The 18847-nt window shown below is 41.0% G+C and overlaps 1 protein-coding gene across 1 annotated transcript; it reads right to left on the reverse strand.

The window, feature by feature from the left end:
- On the reverse strand, positions 1-18819 carry Fcf1 (FCF1 rRNA-processing protein). Its single transcript, XM_042692627.1, has 8 exons — positions 18744-18819; positions 18449-18516; positions 16970-17041; positions 13737-13885; positions 9588-9660; positions 4533-4620; positions 1375-1469; positions 1-201 (listed from the first exon to the last, which is right to left on the reverse strand). Exons 1-8 carry the CDS (start codon positions 18744-18746, stop codon positions 153-155), a joined length of 597 nt encoding a protein of 198 aa, XP_042548561.1. The 5' UTR covers positions 18747-18819; the 3' UTR covers positions 1-152.
- Positions 18820-18847: the final 28 nt, after the last annotated feature.

Consider the following 18847-nt stretch of genomic DNA (forward strand, 5'->3'; position numbering starts at 1 on the left):
AACATTAAAAAGTTAGTATATTTAACCATATTCAGCTCATAATAGAGCCAATGAGTGAAGAGAATAATAATCATGCTGATTATTGAACTGGTATGAACTGGCAATGGAGAAAGTTGGTCCAAGGAAGGTGGTAGAACTGTGTCTCCTAAGAATTAGAATCGTGGGGCTCCATAATCATCTGGCATCCGCTCGATGTTGTATCTGGTCAGAAGAGAAAATTTGCACTGGTAAGAAAGGTGGGTACAGAAACTATTTAAAAACTGATCCTCTACTGATCATACCACTCTTACTACCTTCCAAGTAGTAATTCTTTTTGCCAGTGCGAACATTTTAGAGGGACCTCATAAGGAATGAATCATAGCAAAATGCTATCTGTAATTTATTGTCTTTACTCATCAGGCACAAAGTTAGCCAAGTGGGGGAGCCAGGAAATCCAGGTATCTTTGACCGAAAAGGTTACCTAGACTTAAAATAATGCTTTGTTTTTAAAGCAACGCATCTATTTCTTTTAGTAATCTTATAACAATTTGATGGTCCATTATTCTTTATTTTCTTTTGTCGGTTGTGGGGCTTGAACTCTGGGCTTGGGCGTTGTCCCTGTGCTCTTCAGCTCAAGGCAAGCACTCCACCGCTTGAGCCACAGCGCCACTTCTGGTTTTCTAGTTGTTTATTGGAGATTAGAGTCTCACTGACTTTCCTGCCCGAGGCGGCGGCTTTGAATCGTGATCCTCAGATCTCAACCTCCTGAGTAACTAGGATTACAGGCATGAGCCACTGGCGCCTGGCTTGGTCCATTATTCTTTTTTTTTTTGCTTATGTGATACTAAGGAATTGAACCCAGGGCCTCAGGTGTGCAAGGCAAGCACTCTACCACTGAGCCACCTTCCCAGCCCCTTGGTCCATTATTCTTAAAACCTATCTTCATCCTCTACCTCTGTTCTTGCTACCTTGTCTCATTCCTTCAACTCTAACCTTATAAATATTTGAAACAGTAATTTTTTTGAGATTCTTTTATTTTAATTTAATTCTTATTTTTTTGTGCCTGGCCTGGTGCTTGAACTCAGGGTCTGGGCATTGTCCCTGAGCTTCTTTTGCTCAAGGCTAACACTTTACCATGTGAGCTACAACTCCACTTGTTACTTTTTTTTTGGTAGTTTAATGAAGTGCGGGCTGGCTTTGAACTGCAATCCTCAGATATTAGCCTCTTAGCTAGAATTACAGGCATAAGCCATCAGTACCTGGCTTTGAAATCCTTTTTATAGCTTTGTAATTTTGGCATTTTTATTTTTGACAGATCCCACTTTTTATTGACAAACTATATACTTCTAGTCAGTTTCCCAATTTCCCAAATTATGCCTCCGCATAATTTTTTACCTATGATTAGAAATGTACATGATAGGAACTCCAGGGATCTTCCGGATTCTTCTTTTAAGGTCACGGTCAACTGTAGCCACGATGTAACACTTGTGCTGAAAGAGAGATTCAATGATTACATCTAGTTCTGAGTATATATATATATTTTTTTTTGGGGGGGGGTCCAGTCGTGCGGCCTGAACTCTGGACCTGGGTGCTGTACCTCAGCATTTCAGCTCAAGGCTAGCACTCTACCACTTAAGTCACAGCGCCACTTCCGGCTTTTTTTCTTTTTGCTTATGTGTTGCTGAGGAATCAAACCCAGGGCCTCATGCATGCAAGGCAAGCACTCTACCACTGAGCCACCTTCCCAGCCCTGAGTATATTTTTTTGTTTGTTTGTTTGTTTTTTTGGGACCGGTCATGGGGCCTGAACTCTGGGCCTGGGCGCTGTCCCTCAGCTCTTCAGCTCAAGGCTAGCACTCTACCACTTGAGCCGCAACACCACTTCTGGCTTTTTTCTTTTTGCTTATGTGGTGTTGAGGAATCGAACCCAGGGCCTCAGGCATGCAAGGCAAGCACTCTACCACTGAGCCACCTTCCCAGCCCTGAGTATATATTTTTTTTTAATGACTTCTGGAAATGACACTTCTACTACAGAGGAATGTGTATTGATGAATGAATATTTTATTCATTTCATAGTAACTAGCACAAGGAAGACTGCAAAATTTGTGGAGTAGCTACTATGGGTAATGAACTCTTATTTGTGAAATAAAGAACAAGTTGCTTGGGCTGAATGTGGTTGATTCTAAGAATTTTGAAAGGAACAAGATAAAACTTACTAAGTGAACTAGGCACCAGTAGCTCATACCTCTAACCCTAGCTACTCAGAAGGCTGAGATCTGAGGATTGCAGTTCAAAACCAACTCTAGCAGCAAAGTCTATAAGACACTTATCTAGCAAAAAAATCTGGAAGTGGGGCTGGGAAGGTGGCTCAGTGGTAGAGCGCTAGGTGCTATCCCTCAGCTCTTCAGCTCAAAGCAAGTACTCTACCACTTGAGCCACAGTGCCACTTTTGGTTTTCTGAGTGGTTTATTGGAGATAAAGAGTCTTACGGACTTTCCAGCCCAAGCTGGCTTTGAACCACAGATCCTCAGATCTCAGCCTCCTTGAGTAAGCTAGGATTACAGGCGAGAGCCACCAGCGCTCGGCTGTTTTTTTTTTTGGGGTCCAGCCAGGGTCTAAACTCAGGGCCTGGGCTCTGTCCTCAGCTCTTCAGCTCAAGGCTAGTATTCTACCACTTGAGCCACAGCGCCACTTCCGGCTTTTTTTTTCCTGCTTATGTGGTTCTGAGGAATCGAATCCAGGGCCTCATGCATGCAAGGCAAGCGCTCTACCACTGAACCACCTTCCCAGCCCCCAGTTGGTTTTTTTTAATTTTTTTTTTTTTTTTGCTGGTCCTGGAGCGTGAGCTTAGGGCATGTGTTTCTTTTGCTTAAGGCTATCACTTGAGTCACAGCTCTACTTTGGCTTTGTTTTGGGTGGTTAATTGGAGATAAGAGTCTCTCAGCCTTTCCAGCTGGGTTCAAACCACAATCCTCAGATCTCAGCCTATTGAACAGCTAGGATTACTAGTGTGAGCCACTGGCTCCCCGCAGCATTGAGTTCTATAAAAAGTTATAATGTGGCAACTGTGCTATGGGAAATTAAGGGAAATGCTGGCCCCATCCATGGAATAAGTGGCTAAAGGTCAAAGTGGTAATCGGATGAATGTCATGGTGATTATCATCTAGGAGAAGTGAACTCTCTTTTCCCTTCCACTTGCCTCCCCTTCTGTCTTTCTGTCTTTCCTTTTTTTTTTTTTTTGTAGGGATGGAGAGACAATACTAGTGACTAGTGATCAAACTCCAGGCTTGGTAATGCTAGGTAAGTGTTCAACATTGAGTTAAATCTCCAATCTGGGAGAGGTCCTTATAAAAGCAATCAATAGCAGCTCTTGTGTTTGACAAGGGTCAGAATGGAAGAATTCAAAACATACTTATCCTATGGTATGTGTGAGACAAAACCCTGAGAAATTCTCAGATGTGGCTGAAAAACATTGTAGAGAGGGGACAACATTCCTGTGAGGAGGAAATGCACCTTATTTTATTCTGTCTTTTTTTTTTTTTTGGTCCAGTTGTGGTCCCTGAACTCTTGGCCTGGGCGTTGTCCCTCAGCTCTTCAGCTCAAGGCTAGCACTCTACCACTTGAGCCACAGCGCCACTTCTGGCTTTTTTTTTTTTTTTTGCTTATATGGTGCTGAGGAATCTAACCCAGGGCCTCAGGCATGCAAGGCAAGCGCTCTACCACTGAGCCACCTTCCCAGCCCCAATCTGTCATATTATTATACCTACATTAGTCCATACAAATCATTTTACAGAGATTTGGGGGATAAAGAATCTGTCCCAAGTCACATACCAAGTCAGTGCAGGTATTGAGATTTGAAAGCATGTTCTCCTTTCATTATAGTTGGAGTATATGTTTTCAATCCATTCTCTCAAGTAAATGAAAATGTCTATGCTTGTTATGAAAAGTTGCTATACAGTCCTTTTTATTTTACCATTTATATTCCTAAATATTTTACTGACCATGACCTTTCAAGCGATAAGCTTGCCTTAGGGAAAAAAAAAAGCAGCCACATGCCGGTGGCTCACCCCTGTAATCATAGCTACTCAGGAGGCTGAGATCTGAGGATCACAGTTCAAAGTCCGGAGACTCTTTATCTCCAATAAACTACCAGAAAACTAGAAGTGGCACTGTGGCTCAAGTGGTAGAACACTTTCCTTGAGCTGAAGAGCTCAGGGACAGTGACAGTGCCCAGGCCCTATGACCTACCGAAAATACAATAAAATAAATAAACTAAAAAAAAAAAAAAAAAAGACGGCACTGCCAGGTGCCTGTGGCTCATGTCTATAACCCTAGTTACTCAGATGGCTGACATCTGAGGATCATGTTTGGAAGCCAGCTTAAGCAAGGCCGTCCATGAGACTCTTACCTCTAGCTAACCACCAAAAAGCTGGAAAAGGAGCTATGGATCAAGTGGTAGACTGCTAGCCCTGAGTACCAAAAGCTCAGGAACAATGTCAAAGCCTTCAGATTAAGCCCCAGGACTGGCACAAAAATATAAAATAAAGATGATACCTGAGTTACTCTTTGAACTAAGCAGTCATCTGCATAGGTTCCTTTGTGTGTGCATGGTAATCGTTCAAATCGTGGATCCTTGGCGATTCTGTGGGATTATAACAGTGTATTAAAGAAAATGTTCAAACAATAGATAACTTCCTTCAACAAATCTGTAAAGCAAACATAACCTGATTATCTGGAGATTTTTCAGCTTGCTGACTGATGACTGCTATGCTTAGGGCCAATGACTCAGCACAAAACTCTGAAATTCTATTTTCCATAAAAGAAAGCAGGTCCCAACATTAATTTGCTCAAATCTTCACAGCAGGGAAAAGCCAGGATGAAAATCCAAATTAGTCTTGACCCAACCACATCACTTTTGGGAAGTTGTCTTACACAAATGTAGTGGAAGGACAGGCTAGGGTTGGTCATTACCACACAGTTTATGGTACTGAAAAACTGAAGGTAATCAAAACATCCATCAACAAGGTAAAAGATAAATGTGTTTTGGTGTCCCATCCTATTAAAAAATCCCAACAAGGTAGTGGTTGCACCAACAGTGGTACAAAGGCATTGGCTGGCATGTCCCTGGGCTAGAGAGCAGGACGTCTGGCTTTGGAGCTGTTATCCTTCTTGCAATAGCAACAAATGAACGAATTTAAAATGGGTGATGTTGAGAAAGACAAGAAGATTTCTGTTCATAAGTGTGCCCAGTGCCACCCCACTGAAAAAGGAGGCAAGCACAAGACTGGGCCTAATCTCCATGGTCTGTTTGGTTGGAAGACAGGTCAAGCTGCCAGATTCACTTAGATACCAACAAGAATAAAGGCATCACCTGGGAAGAGGATACACTCATGGAGTATTTGGAGAATCCCAAAAAGTGCATCCCTGCAACAAAAATGATCTTCTCTGGCATTAAGAAGGGAAATAGGGGGCTGGGAAGGTGGCTCAGTGGTAGAGCGCTTGCCTTGCATGCATGAGGCTCTGGGTTCAATTCTGCAGCAGAAAAAAGCCGGAAGAGGCGCTGTGGCTCAAGAGGTAGAGCGCTAGCCTTGAGCTGAAGAGCTGAAGGACAGCGCCCAAGCCCAGAGTTCAGGCTCCACGACCGGACCCAACAAAAAAAAAAAAAAGAAAAAAAGAAAAAATAAACCCCTCTCTGATACTTCCTCTAGGTTTGCTAGTCTGTACAGAAAAACAGTAAAAATTTTTACTTGTTATTTCTGGATAGGAATAAACAGGCAAAGTAAAAATATAGAGGACTTTCAGTTTTTATTACTTATATTTTTTAAATTGTCATGAAAAATTTAATTGTATTATTTTAATATAAAATTGAAAAGCCAAAATTACTCCCACATGCATGTTCTTTCTATTGCACAATGATGATGCTAGACTGAAACAAATAAAAACACAGCGCAGCACTGAGACACTGAGTGCAACAGAATGCTCCCTTATTGCAGGGACTGGGTGTAAGGTCCATGTGGGTTGTGTGAATTTAGAAAAAGGACATGGAGGTAAAATGAAGATGAAAAAACTGTACTCCCACTAAATAAACACAAGTAACCTTTTATTTCCTTGCCTGTCCAGCTAACATTGTATTTCTTTTCCCCTTCATAGCCAAAGCTGGTGTCTGTTTTTCCTGCTCATCCTTTGTTTTTAATTAAAAATTTGCCTTTCCTCCTTTTAGTTAAAAGTATTTCAGATATATATAAAAGGGTAAAGAATGATGAACACCTGTGTCTACCCTCAGAAAACGTTTCATTAAGAAATGAAACATAGGGGCTGGGAAGGTGGCTCAGTGGTAGAGCACTTGCCTTGCATGCCTGAGGCCCTGGGTTCAATTCCTCAGCACCACATAAGAAAAAAGAAAAAAGCCGGAAGTGGCGCTGTGGCTCAAGTGGTAGAGCGCTAGCCTTCAGCTGAAGAGCTGAGGGACAGCGCTCAGGCCCAGAGTTCAGGCCCTACAACCGGACCCAAAATAAAAAAAAAAAAAAAAAAGAAATAGTGGGCTCACACCTGTAGTCCTAGCTACTCAGGAAGCTGAGATCTGAGAACTGTGGTTCAAAGCCAGCTCATGCAGGAACGTCTGTGAGACTCTTTTTTTTTTTGGTCGGTTATGGGACCTGAACTTGGTCTGAGCACTGTCCCTGAGCTTTTTTTCCTCAAGGCTAGCACTTTACCACTTGAGCCACAGTGCCACTTCTGGCCTTTTCTGTTTATGTGGTACTGAGGAATCGAACCTAGGGCTTCATGTATGCTAGGCAACCACTCTACCACTAGGCCACATTACCAGCCCATCTGTGAGACTCCAACAAACTACTCAGAAAAAGCCTGAAATGGCACTGTGGCTTAAGCGGTAGAGTGCTAGACTTATGCACAAAAAGGCTCAGAGATAGCATGTAGGCTGCCCCAGGACCAGCAAAAAAAAAAAAAAAGGGAGAAGGAGGAAGAGGAGGAGGAGAAGGAGCAGGAGGAATAGGAACATAAGGCTCCAGTGGCTTACACCTGTAATCCTCAGGAGGCTGAGATATGAGAATCAAGATCCAAAACCCAGTCCAGAAAGGGAAGTTTGTGAGACTCTTATCTCCAACCAACCACCAAAAAGCCAGAAGTACTGTAGCTAGCCTTGATCAAAAAGCTTTGGGACAGTGCCCAGGCCGAGTTCAAGCCTCAGGACGGGTACCAAAACAAAAGAAATAAAGAAATAAAATACTGCCAGGCCCAGGTGGCTGGTGCCTGTAATCCTTGTTACTCAAGAGCCTGAGTTCTGAGGATCGTGGTTTAAAGCCAGTTTGGGAAGCAAAGTCTATGAGACTCTTATCTCTAACCTGCAGAAGTGGAGGTGTGGATCAACTGGAAAGCACCAGAGGGAAAATGCTCAGGCCCTGAGTTAGCCCTAGTACCAGTGTGCATGTGTATGGTGAGTGCCCGTGCACACGTGTACACACACACACACACAGAAATGAAACATGCCAAGTGTTGGTGGTGGTTCATTCTGTAATCTTAGTTACTCAGGAGGCTGAAATGCAGAGGGCAGTGTTTTGAGGTCAGTGCAGTCAGAAAAGTCAGAGACTCTACCTCCAAATTAATCATGGACTTGGAGCCATGGCTTAGGAGAGAGAGAACAGCTAAAAAGGAAGCCAAGTAAGTGTGAGGCCTTGAGTTCAAGCCTTAGTATCCCTTAGTATCAGGTTGGGGAGGTGGGGGAGGAAGAGATGAAGGGAAGGAGAGACAAAAAAAACCAACAAAAACATTTTAGGAGCTGGGCACTGGTAGATCATACCTATAATCCTAGCTACTCAGGAGGCTGAGATCTGAGGATCATAGTTCAAAGCCAGCTTGGGCAGAAAAGTCTGTGAGACTCCTATCTCCAATTAACCACCAGAATACCAGAAGTAGTCCTGTGGCTCAAGCGGTAGAGAGCTTGCCTTGAACTGAGAGACAGTGCCTAGGCCCAGAGTTCAAGGCCCATAACTGACAAAAAAAAAAATAACTAAAAAGAAATATATATTAGGGGCTGGGTATGGTGGCTTATACCTAAAATCCCAGCTACTCTAGAGGTGAAGGTATGGTACCTGGCCAGCCTGGGAAAAAAGAGAGCTGGCCTGGGTAGAAAAGTCCATGAGACTCTTATCTCCAATTAATCAGCAAAAAGCCAGAAAGTAGAAGTGTGGCTTAAGTGGTAGAAAGCCAGACGAGCAAAAAGCTGAAGGACAGAACCTAGACTCCAAGTTTAACACCACTCCCCCTGGGGGAAAAAAAACAGTAAGATGCTATCTAACCAGTAAGCTGGTCATACTGGCATACAAGGAGGCATAAGCAGGATTGTGTTCTAGCCTGGGCAAAAACATGAAACTCTATTAAAATATAACTAAAGCAAAAAGAAGCATCACTCAGTGTAGAGTACCTAACTAGCAAGTACAAAGACCTCAATTCAAACCCAAGTGCTATCTTCCCCCAATGAAATATTACAAATAAAAAATAAAGTACCGGGGCTGGGAAGGTGGCTCAGTGGTAGAGCGCTTGCCTTGCATGCCTGAGGCCCTGGGTTCGATTCCTCAGCACCACATAAGAAAAAAGCCGGAAGTGGCGCTGTGGCTCAAGTGGTAGAGTGCTAGCCTTGAGCTGAAGAGCTGAGGGACAGTACCCAGGCCCAGAGTTCAGGCCCCATGACCGGACCCCCAAAAAAATAAATAAAATAAAATAAAGTACCCTCTCTGGGCTTAATCTCTTTTCCTTCTCCACAAGTAAATATTATAAAAAATTAAGTGTTTTATCATTCTGACACACATTTTTCTACATAGGTAGGATTTCATATTAGCTATATCTCTCTATATAATACATATATATAGTATATATATTACTATATAAATACTTAAAAATAATGTATTGATTTGCATATTTTCATTTAATTGTTTTATTTTGTACTAGTATGGGGGCTTGAACTCTATCTCATGCTCTTGCTTAGCTTTTTTGCTCAAGATGGGCACTCATTAATTGGATATAAGTCTCATGGATCTTTGAACCACGATCCTCAGATCTCAGCCTCCTGAGTAGCTAGGATTACAGGTGAGAATCACCAGTGCCTAGCAATTTGCATGTTTTTAAACTGCAGATATATGGATCGTGCCATGCATATTTTCATCCTTTTCTCTGTGAAGGGTGGGGAGGAGACAGGTTTGGCCAGGAGTTTGGACTAAGAGCCTCATGCTTACTAGGCAGTTACTCTTCCACTGAGGCACATTTCCAGTTCTGTCTTTTCTTGGTTATTTTTGAGATGGGTCTCACTTCCTGCTTGCATGAATACCTTGACTGATCCATCTACTTTAGGCTTCTGATTGTTGCTGGGATGGAGCTTTGCAAATTTGGTTTATAACATTGATTCTCCCCAAATCAGCCTCGCCTCTCACGTAAAAATTTCTGAACTTCAAATATCAGCTTTTTGAATCACAAAATTCATTTGATTTTTATTTTACCTAGTAGGCTAAAAAAAAACTTTGGACACTAAAGATGAAGGAGGACCAAAACAATCATCAATATAACAACCTAGAATAAACTTAGACTAGCTATTCTTACCTTAGAGCCACTCGATACTTCTGCCCCAATTTCTCAATTTCAGCCATTACACAGTCAGTTATACAAGGGATACCTGAGAGAAAAAAGAAAAAAAAGCACAAAAAATTAGTAACAGCACTTGTGAAGAAATCTTCTGAATCTCCTATTGTCTTTAAGAGACCAGTAGACTTATGGAATGACAGCAGAATAACACTATAATAAACAGAAAGGACTAGAAGAAACCTATTTACAAAGAAGCTGAGAAACTGTCCTAACTCCACATCCAGACTTCGACAACTATCTGTCAAAAGTTAAATCACATCCAGTCATTATTTTTATAAGTTCTAGATGGAAAATTTTAAATGAGAGCCAGAAGAAAGCATGAATTTTTAAAATTGTTAAACAGAAAGCTACAATAGAATAAAAATAAAGCAGGTAAAATTCTTTACGCATTTGTCAAAGGGATAATTTTTTTTTACTGTATAAAGCTTACAGTAGCTTATGATAATATATTATATACCAGACACTTTATAAGAATAACTTCACTTACTTCACCAGATGGCATTGTTGCCTTAATTATCATCATCCTCATTTTATAATGAGAAACCTGAAAGTTACATCACTGCATAAAAAATGGTGAAGTTGGAGCCAGGCACTGGTGGCTCATGCCTATAATCCTAGCTACTCAAGAGGCTAAGATCTGAGAATCGCAGTTCTAAACCAGTCCAGGTAGGAAAGTCTGTGAGACTTTGATCTCCAGTTAAATACCAAGAAAAAAAAAAAAAGCTGGAATTGGAGCTATGTCTCAATGGTAGAGCATCTATCCTTGAGCAGAAAAGCTCAGGCACAGCACAGTCCAAGTTCCAGTACCGGCACCAAACAGAAGGAAAAGAAAAGAAAAGAAAAGAAAGGAAGGAAGGAAAGAAGGAAGGAAGGAAGGAAGAGGAAGAGAGAGAGGAAAAGAGAGAGGGAGAGAGAGGGAGAGAGAGAGGGAGGGAGAGAGAGAGAGAGAGAGAGAGAGAGAGAGAGAGAGAGAGAGGGAGGGAGGGAGGGAAGGAGGGAGGGAAAAAGCAAAGAAGTAGAGGAGTGGCTCAAGTGGCAGAACACCACTTGAGCAAAATAGCCTTTTAGTTCAAGGCCCAGTACCAACAAAAGTAAGTAAAATAAAATAAGCAAAATAATAAAAAAAATACTGATACATGGCTGGGGTACTGGTAGTGCTTACCTGTAAACCTAGCTACTTAAGGATAAGATTTGAATAGCCAGGTGCTGGTGGCTCACGCCTGTAATCCTAGCTACTCAGGAGGCTGAGATCTGATGATTGTAGTTCAAAGCCAGCTCAGGCATGAAAGTCCGTGAGACTCTTATCTCCAATAAACCACCAGAAAACCGGAAGTGGCGCTGTGGCTCAAGTGGTAAGAGTGCTGGCCTTGATCTGAAGAGCGCAGGGACAGCACCCAAGCCTAGAGTTCAAGCCTCACGACCGACAAAAAAAAAAAAAAAAAAGGCTAGGATTTGAGAATCTGTGTTCAAAGTCAGCCTGTATGTATGTCTATAAACTCTTATTTCTGATTAACCACCAAAAAGCTGGAGGTGGAGGTGTACCTCAAGGGATAGAACACCAACTTTAATTAAGCAAAAGAGCTCAGTGAAAAGTGTGAGGACTAGAGTTCAGCCCTAGTACTGACATTAACACACTAAAATACTCATATACGCTAACAACAGGGATTATCTTGAAAGATCATAATACATAAAGGAAGACAAAGATTGATTTTTATAAAATGTCCAGAATAACCAGATCTAGACCAGAGGGGCAGAAGCAGATCTGTGTCACTCAGGAGGAAGTTTGGGGGTTGGGTATAGGCTAGAAAGGGTTGAGTAGCTAAAGGATTTGGGGTCTCATAGCAATAAAAATGTTCTAAAATTGTAGTAATGAATTGATTCATAAGCTGTGTGAATATGCTAAAAGCCATTAAGTTGTACACTTTAAGTACATAAATAATATCTGAATAAGTTGTTTTGTAAAAAAAGAAAAACAATGCTTTTTGTTGTTGGTGGTCATGGGGCTTGAACTCTGCTTTTTGTTGTTGGTGGTCATGGGGCTTGAACTCAGGTTCTGGGCACTGTCCCTGAACTCTTCTTGCTCAAGGCTAGCGCTCTACCACTATAGCCACAACTCCACTTCCTGCTTTCTGGTGCTTAGAGAAGAGTCTCTTGGGAACTTTTTTGCCAGGGCTGGCTTTGAATTATGATCCTCAGATCTCTGCCTGCTGAGTAGCTAGGATTACAGGCGTGAGCCAGCAACACCCAGCTCATTTTATTAATAAATAAAAATAACCTCTAATTCACACAGATTAAATATGAACTTTTTGAAATGCCCTTTTCTAAGGAAAAGCATTATAGGAACCTTTCTGTATTTATACTAAAATTTAAAAATTAGTAACACTTTATGTGTGTGTGTGTGTGTGCACATGAATGCACGCGCACATTGTTATCAAGACTTGAACTCAGGGCCTTGAGCTCTTGCTCTGCTTTTTTTGCACAGATGGTGCTCTACCACTTGAGCCACACCTCTAGTCCAGCTTTTCTGCTGGTTAACTGGAGAGTCTTTTTTTTTTGGTTGGTTGCAGGGTTTGAACATTCAGCCTGGGCACTGTCCCTCAGCTCTTCAGCTAAAGGTGAGCGCTCTACCACTTGAGCCACAGCACCACTTCTGATCTTCTGGTGGTTAATTGGAGATGAGTCACAGAACTGGGACATTCCTGCCTGGGAACCATGATCCTCAGATCTCAGCTTCCTGAGTAGACAGGCCATTGGTGCCTGGCTTTAGAAAGTCCTTCTACTGACAAGGAAACTAAGTCAACAGGACTCTAAGCAGAAGAAGACGCCAACTAGATTCTATTTGGTTTATTAGGTAGAAAAGAAAGAGAACACTGGGCAGGTTCACTTGTGTAAACCTATAATCTTAACAACTTTGGAAGCAAAGACTGGGGATTGCAGTTCAAGGCTAGCTGGGCATCAAGGTTCACAATTAATTCATTTGTTATTAATGTTATGTAAGTCTAACTTTCACTTATAACTTTAAATGGGTTAAAAAATAAATATAAACAAAATTTGTTAAATTGAAAACTGTTACTGGTAAATTGTATACTGATGTGTAAACTACTTCAGACCCTTCATTTATTCATTGGCACAAATAAACACCATCTGAATAAACTTAGAAATTGACCATTTTCAAACTTATAGATATGTGATTAAAAAATGGCAAAATGTCCTATTTAGCTTTTGCATACTGGAATAAAATGGACAATGTATTCTCCTTAATACAATAGAATATACAGACATACTGAAAAGAATACAGATTTTCACACACATTTTTTTGGTGTGCTAATGCTGGGGCTTGAACTCAGGCCTGGGTGCTGTCCCTTGGTTTTTTCACTCAAGGCTAGCAAGCTACCACTTAGGCCACAGCTCCACTTTAGGTTATTTGTTGGTTAACTGGAAATAAAAATCTCATAAACTTTCCTGCCCAAGCTGGTTTTGAACTGTGATGATCCTCAGACTTCTGAGTACCTAGATTTACAGGCATGAACCACTGGCACCCAGCATCAGAAATTGTAAATCCTGAATTCTAATAAGAAAAGTCCCCCTTTTTGTGTCAAAAATTCATATCTATAACGATAGTCAAAGGACTGTTTACTGAATTGTGAGAATTTAATTAACTCCTAGTCAAGTCTGCATTATATATCAAGTAATTGAAAGTTACCAGAGTTACGACAGTTCCAGTTAAAAGGCTAGCAATTCATTTATTAAGAAGCTCACGTGGAGCTGGGCTCCGGTGGCTCACACCTGTAATCCTAGCTACTCAGGAGGCTGAGATCCTAGGATCATGGGTCAAAGCCAGCCTAGGCAGGAAAGTCCGTGAAACTCTTATCTCCAATAAACTACTCGGAAAACTGGAAGTGGTGCTGTGGCTCAAGTAGTAGAGTACTAGCCTTGAGCTGAAGAGCTCAGGGACAGCGTCCAGAACCAGAGTTCAAGCCCCATGACTGACCAAAAAAAAAAAAAAAAAGAACCTCACATGGACTCATTTATTTTTTCTTTCATATATTTGGATAAATAGGATTATTCCTTACAGATGTTACAGAATCATAAAAGGATGATACTCACACTTGGCATACAGACAGTCCATCATTGACTGTACTAAGTCCAGTTTGGCTTTAATGGAAAAGTTGATAAAGTTGGTATCAACCAGGATGTGGTAAGGTGGGCCCAGTTGTGTATTATATTGGAAAAATAAGCAGGAAGGATGTTGGGGGCTAAAGAAAAAAGAAAATAAGAACAAAATTAGGATTAAATTGACACTTTGGTATCAATTAAAACAAAATGAAAAAAAGGAATCTCTGCTCCAGATAATTTACTATACACAAAACACCTTTTCAGCCAGGCACAGATGATTCTTGCATATAATCCTAATTCCTCACAAGGCTGAGGTCTGAGGATCCCAGTTCAAAGCCAGTCAGGGAAGTAAAGTCCACAAGACTTTTATCTCCAGCTAACTACCCAAAGGTTGTTAAGTGGAGTTGTGGCTCAAGTGGTAGAGCATTAGCCATGAGCAAAAAAACAGCTGAGAGCTGGCATTCAGGCCCTGAGTTCAATTACAAAAAACAAACAAACAAACATACATACAAACAAAAAACCTGAAATACCTTTCCCCTTGTTCATTGGGAATAAATCTTAAAAAAGAAGGTAAAGAAAAAAACAACAGCATATCTTATCTCATATCATTAGCATGCTTGTCACAACTTTTATTTTTATTTTATTTTATTTTTTTTGGGTCCAGTCATGGAGCCTGAACTCTGGGCCAGGGCACTGTCCCTCAGCTCTTCAGCTCAAGGCTAGCACTCTACCACTTGAGCCACAACACCACTTCCGGCTTTTTTCTTTTTGCTTATGTGGTGCTGAGGAATGGAACCCAGGGCCTCATGCATGCAAGGCAAGCGCTCTACCACTGAGCCACCTTCCCAGCCCCTTGTCACAACTTTTAAAATGCAGTGACCCTCTGGTGCCCTCCATCTTGTATGTACATTTTTCTAATTTGGGGAGGGGAAGGGAAATAACAAAATGCGGAAATAAGGATCCAGGTTGACCCATTGTAACAATGAGATGTACAATGAAAATGAACTTTATAACTTTGGGGGGAGGGGAGGAGTTGGGGAGGTGAGGAGGAAAGAGATAGTAGGGGAAAAACAAAGGAGGGGGTAAGGATACTCGATAGGAAATGTACTCATTACTTACTCATGTAACTGTAACCCCTCTATATAGTATCTTTACAATAAAAAATATATATTAAAAATAATAAAATGCAATGATCCAACTTAGTTTTCCCTCTATGTGGAGGATAGCCATGTGTACAAAGAAGAAGAATATATTTTTTTTTTTTGCCAGTCATGGGACTTGAACTCAGGGCCTGGGCTTCGTCCCTGAGCTCTTGGGCTCAAGGATAGTACTCTACCACGTTGATCCATGGTGCCACTTCTGGTTTTCTAGTGGTTAATTGGAGATAAGAGTCTCATGGACTTTTTTGCCTGGGCTGGCTCTGATTTGAGATCCTCAGATCTCAGCCTTCTGAGTAGCTAGGATTATAAACATGAGCCACTGGCAAAGAATATAGTTCTTTGAGTAGAATAATACTAAGTTTGTCATTTTCATAGGATCCTAAATTCCTGTAAAAATGTGATTTGGAGAAGAGTTTACAAAAGGATAGGATTATGTGTTACACAATCCTACAACAAAACCTGTTTCTCATTTAAAAGTTAATGATCTGCAAATTCTAGTTCATGGCCAGCATCCACCTGTGATAATATAGCCACTAGCAATGCAGGCCATAATGAGAACAAGGAAAATGTGTCAGGTTCAAGTATGATTTTTGTTGTTGTTGGTATGAAGGGTTTAACTACTAGTGACATAATAGCTAAATATATTGATTTTAAAAGAATGTCCTTGTTGGTTCCTGGTGGCTCACACATGTAATCTCAGGAGGTTGGGATCTAGAGGATCATGGTTTGAAGTCAGCCTGGACAGTAAGTCTGGGAGATTCCAACTTCAAAATAAACAGAATAAAAACTGATTTGGAGGCGAGGCTCAGTGAGGGCTCACCAAACAGGAGACCGTGAGTATAACCTCCAATACTGGCTAATAAACAAATGAACAAATAAATAAATAGCTATTTTTAAATGACCTCCATTCTGAAAAATATATTCTTACTTTTCTGGTGGGTGATACAGTATGTCTTTTTTAAAAAGTCGGGATGATAAGCAGCAGCAATTAAAAAAATATTTTTTTCCATCCCAACTGTTTGTGTGTGTGCCAGTCCTGGGACTTGAATTCAGGGCCTTAGTCTTTTATCTTCTTTTGTTCAAGGCTAGAGTTCTACTACTTGAGCCAGAGCACAACTTGCAGCTTTTTTCTGAGTAGTTTATAGTAGAGATAAAGTCCCATGGGACTTTCCTGCCCGAGCTGGCTTTGAACAGCAATGCTTAAACCTCAGCTTCCTGAATATGTAGGATTATAAGCATGAGCCACCAACACCCAGCTGTCTTTCTTAGTCTTGAAATTACCTTTAAGGAGTTGTACAAAAGAGTTTCAATTCAACATGTCAGATTATGAGTACAATATATCTGACCATTATCACCCTTTCCATCATTCTCCTCATCCCCCCCTTCATCTTCTCAAGTTACTGGTCCTATTTTCACATATGTATATTGAATATTTAACTGTTTTCTTGCACTCTTCCTTTTTCCTTTTGTCTGTCCCCACCTTGATCTCCCCCACAAAAACAAAAGAAAAACAAAAACCATGTTTAAATTTTCTGGTATTCATTTCAATTAAAAGATTCTGGGCAAACAATAAAATAATCAGATTATATCTGCAGAGGGTTTTTGTTTTTGTTGTCTATACCAGTCATGGGGCTTGAACTCAGGGTCTAGGCATTGTCCCTGAGCTTTTGTGCTTAAGGCTAGAACTCTATCACTTGAGTAACAGCTTAAGTAGTGATTAATTGGAGGTAAGCGTCTAATGGACTTTCCTGCCTGAGCTGGTTTCAAACTGCAATCCTCAGATCTCAGGCTTCTGAATCCCTAGGATTACAGGTGTGAGGTGCTGGCACCCACCATATCCCCAGAGTTTTAAGAGAAAGTTTACTGCTCCAGGAAATCTAAAACCTATAAAAGCATTAGCATTATATTGTGTTGGTTAATAACAAAATTTCACCTGTATAATTACTAACAAACACCTGAGCATATCAGCTCAGGGAAAGCCTGGATTCCTGAAAGGTCCATGGCTTTACTTTAGGCATGTCTTTTCTAGTTTTAATGGAAAACTTAAACGTTTTGTTTACTCACACTTCTCTTTCCTTCAGTGCAGTGGGATCCTTCTTTTCTTTCTTTTTAGGCTTTAACCTATCCTTTTCTTTACTGAAAAAAAAGTAAATTAAATTCAGGGAAGAAGAAATCAAAGTATTTATAATATTTTTTAAATTATTGGTGTATGGTGGGGGAAATTTATAGTTATATTTCTACATGTTTACAATATATTCCAATCTCTAATTACTCCCTTCCCTCTTTCTCCCCTTCTGAAATATTTTCAACAAGTTTCAATGTTCTATTTCCATAAATGCAAAATATCTTCTTGGACTATGTTCTCCCTTCATCATCCTTATTAGCTCAACCTTCTTCCTTTAGCCCCTTTTCCCCACCAAATCATTTTCTCTTTTTCCTCCTCCTCAATCCTCTACTGATAACAGGTTCCATTGAGTCTTTTCATGTTTTCACTTATAGTTGCAATGTATTTCAAAATTATTCATTCTTCCTTTTCCCTTCTTCCAGTAGTTATATTTGAAAGTTCCTTTTTTCCCCCCTCCAGTCCTGGGCCTTGAATACAGGGCCTGGGCACTGTCTCTGGGCTTCTTTTGCTCAAGGATAGAACTCTACCATTTGAGCCACAGCACCACTTCTGGCCTTTTCTGTTTACGTACTACTGAGGAATTGAACCCAGGGCTTCATGCATGTTAGGCAAGCACTCTACCACTAAGCTACATTCCCAGCCCTGGTGATAATGATGATTACACCTTTTCCCTAAATCAGAAGCTCTTCTAATCAAGGACCAAAATCCACCCTCCAGAAACTGATAATTACTTCTGAAGACTCAAATCAGACTCAAAATAGATACTATCAGTCCACTTCTCTACAGTGACCTGGATAAGATTTAGAAAATAGGGGCATCTGAGAGTTTTCCATCTCTCTTTCGAAAACAGCAGAAGTCAGGAGCCAGTGGCTCACTCCTAATTCTAGCTACTCCAGAGGCCGAGATCGTAGAAGTCAGCTGGGCAAACCTTCATGAATCACTTATCTCCAATTAATCACCAAAAAGCTGGAGGTGGAGCTGTGGTACAATTGGGAGGGTGCTAGCTTTGAGAAAAAAAAATGTTCAGAGACAGAGTCCAGGCCTGGCACACGCACACAAACCCCGCCGCCCCAAAACTGCCTGTCATTACTGGAGAAACAAGCCTGATGTGTGACACCGTTTTTCGACAATGACATTTCCCCCCCCTAAGGAATGTGATAGTGTAACAATGTGAAGATAAAGACATTCACTTCTACTTCAAATAACTATTACGAGGCTTAAATGTGATAGATCGGTGTGAGGTGTTTAATTCCCATCGTTTGAATGTTAAACATTTGACTACTATCCTATGCAATATAAATCCAAGACACAATAACAATGTAAGGAAAACCAAAGTAACAAGAACTTTTACTACTTATCCCCTCGTGACTCCTGAATTTCTGGGTATTCTAAGAACCTAGTTGATTCCGGACACTCACAGTCTCTCATCCCTCAGACTGAGCATTCTTTTCATGGTCGCATACTTCCTCGTTTTCTTTTGCTTTCCCTTGAAACAGAAATTTTAGAATTAAATGAGTTGGAAATACATCTCTTAAAAGTTCCTTTTTCCCCCTCTCGTACATTCCCTTTCCTTTCTCTCAAGCGCTTCTCCTTAGTCCCCCAAACACAGGCTCCGTTAGAAGTTTAAGACCTAATGAACATAAACACAGGAATTTCGTTGTAGCGTTGAATCCCCACAAACCCGTCGCCGAAACGAGCCCAAACTATTCTCACCATGTTCTCGCCGCACTCTCGCCTCTTCCGGAATCACCGTCCGCGCGACCCTTTTACGTCACCCCTACGTTGTTTCCGGCAAAGGACAACCCGGAAGCGGAAGT

This window comes from Dipodomys spectabilis, unplaced genomic scaffold (assembly GCF_019054845.1).
Source record: "Dipodomys spectabilis isolate Male_0828 unplaced genomic scaffold, ASM1905484v1 ptg000157l, whole genome shotgun sequence".
Taxonomy (NCBI): domain Eukaryota; kingdom Metazoa; phylum Chordata; class Mammalia; order Rodentia; family Heteromyidae; genus Dipodomys; species Dipodomys spectabilis.

Bases quoted from the DNA above. Each gene is read 5' to 3' on its own strand.
- Fcf1 (XM_042692627.1), bottom strand. The intron at 9,661-13,736 runs GTGAGTATCATC...TTTTTCTCTCAG, and splicing joins GGACTGTCTGTATGCCAAGT to GTATCCCTTGTATAACTGAC. The intron at 4,621-9,587 runs GTAAGAATAGCT...ATAATCCCACAG, and splicing joins AAGTATCGAGTGGCTCTAAG to AATCGCCAAGGATCCACGAT.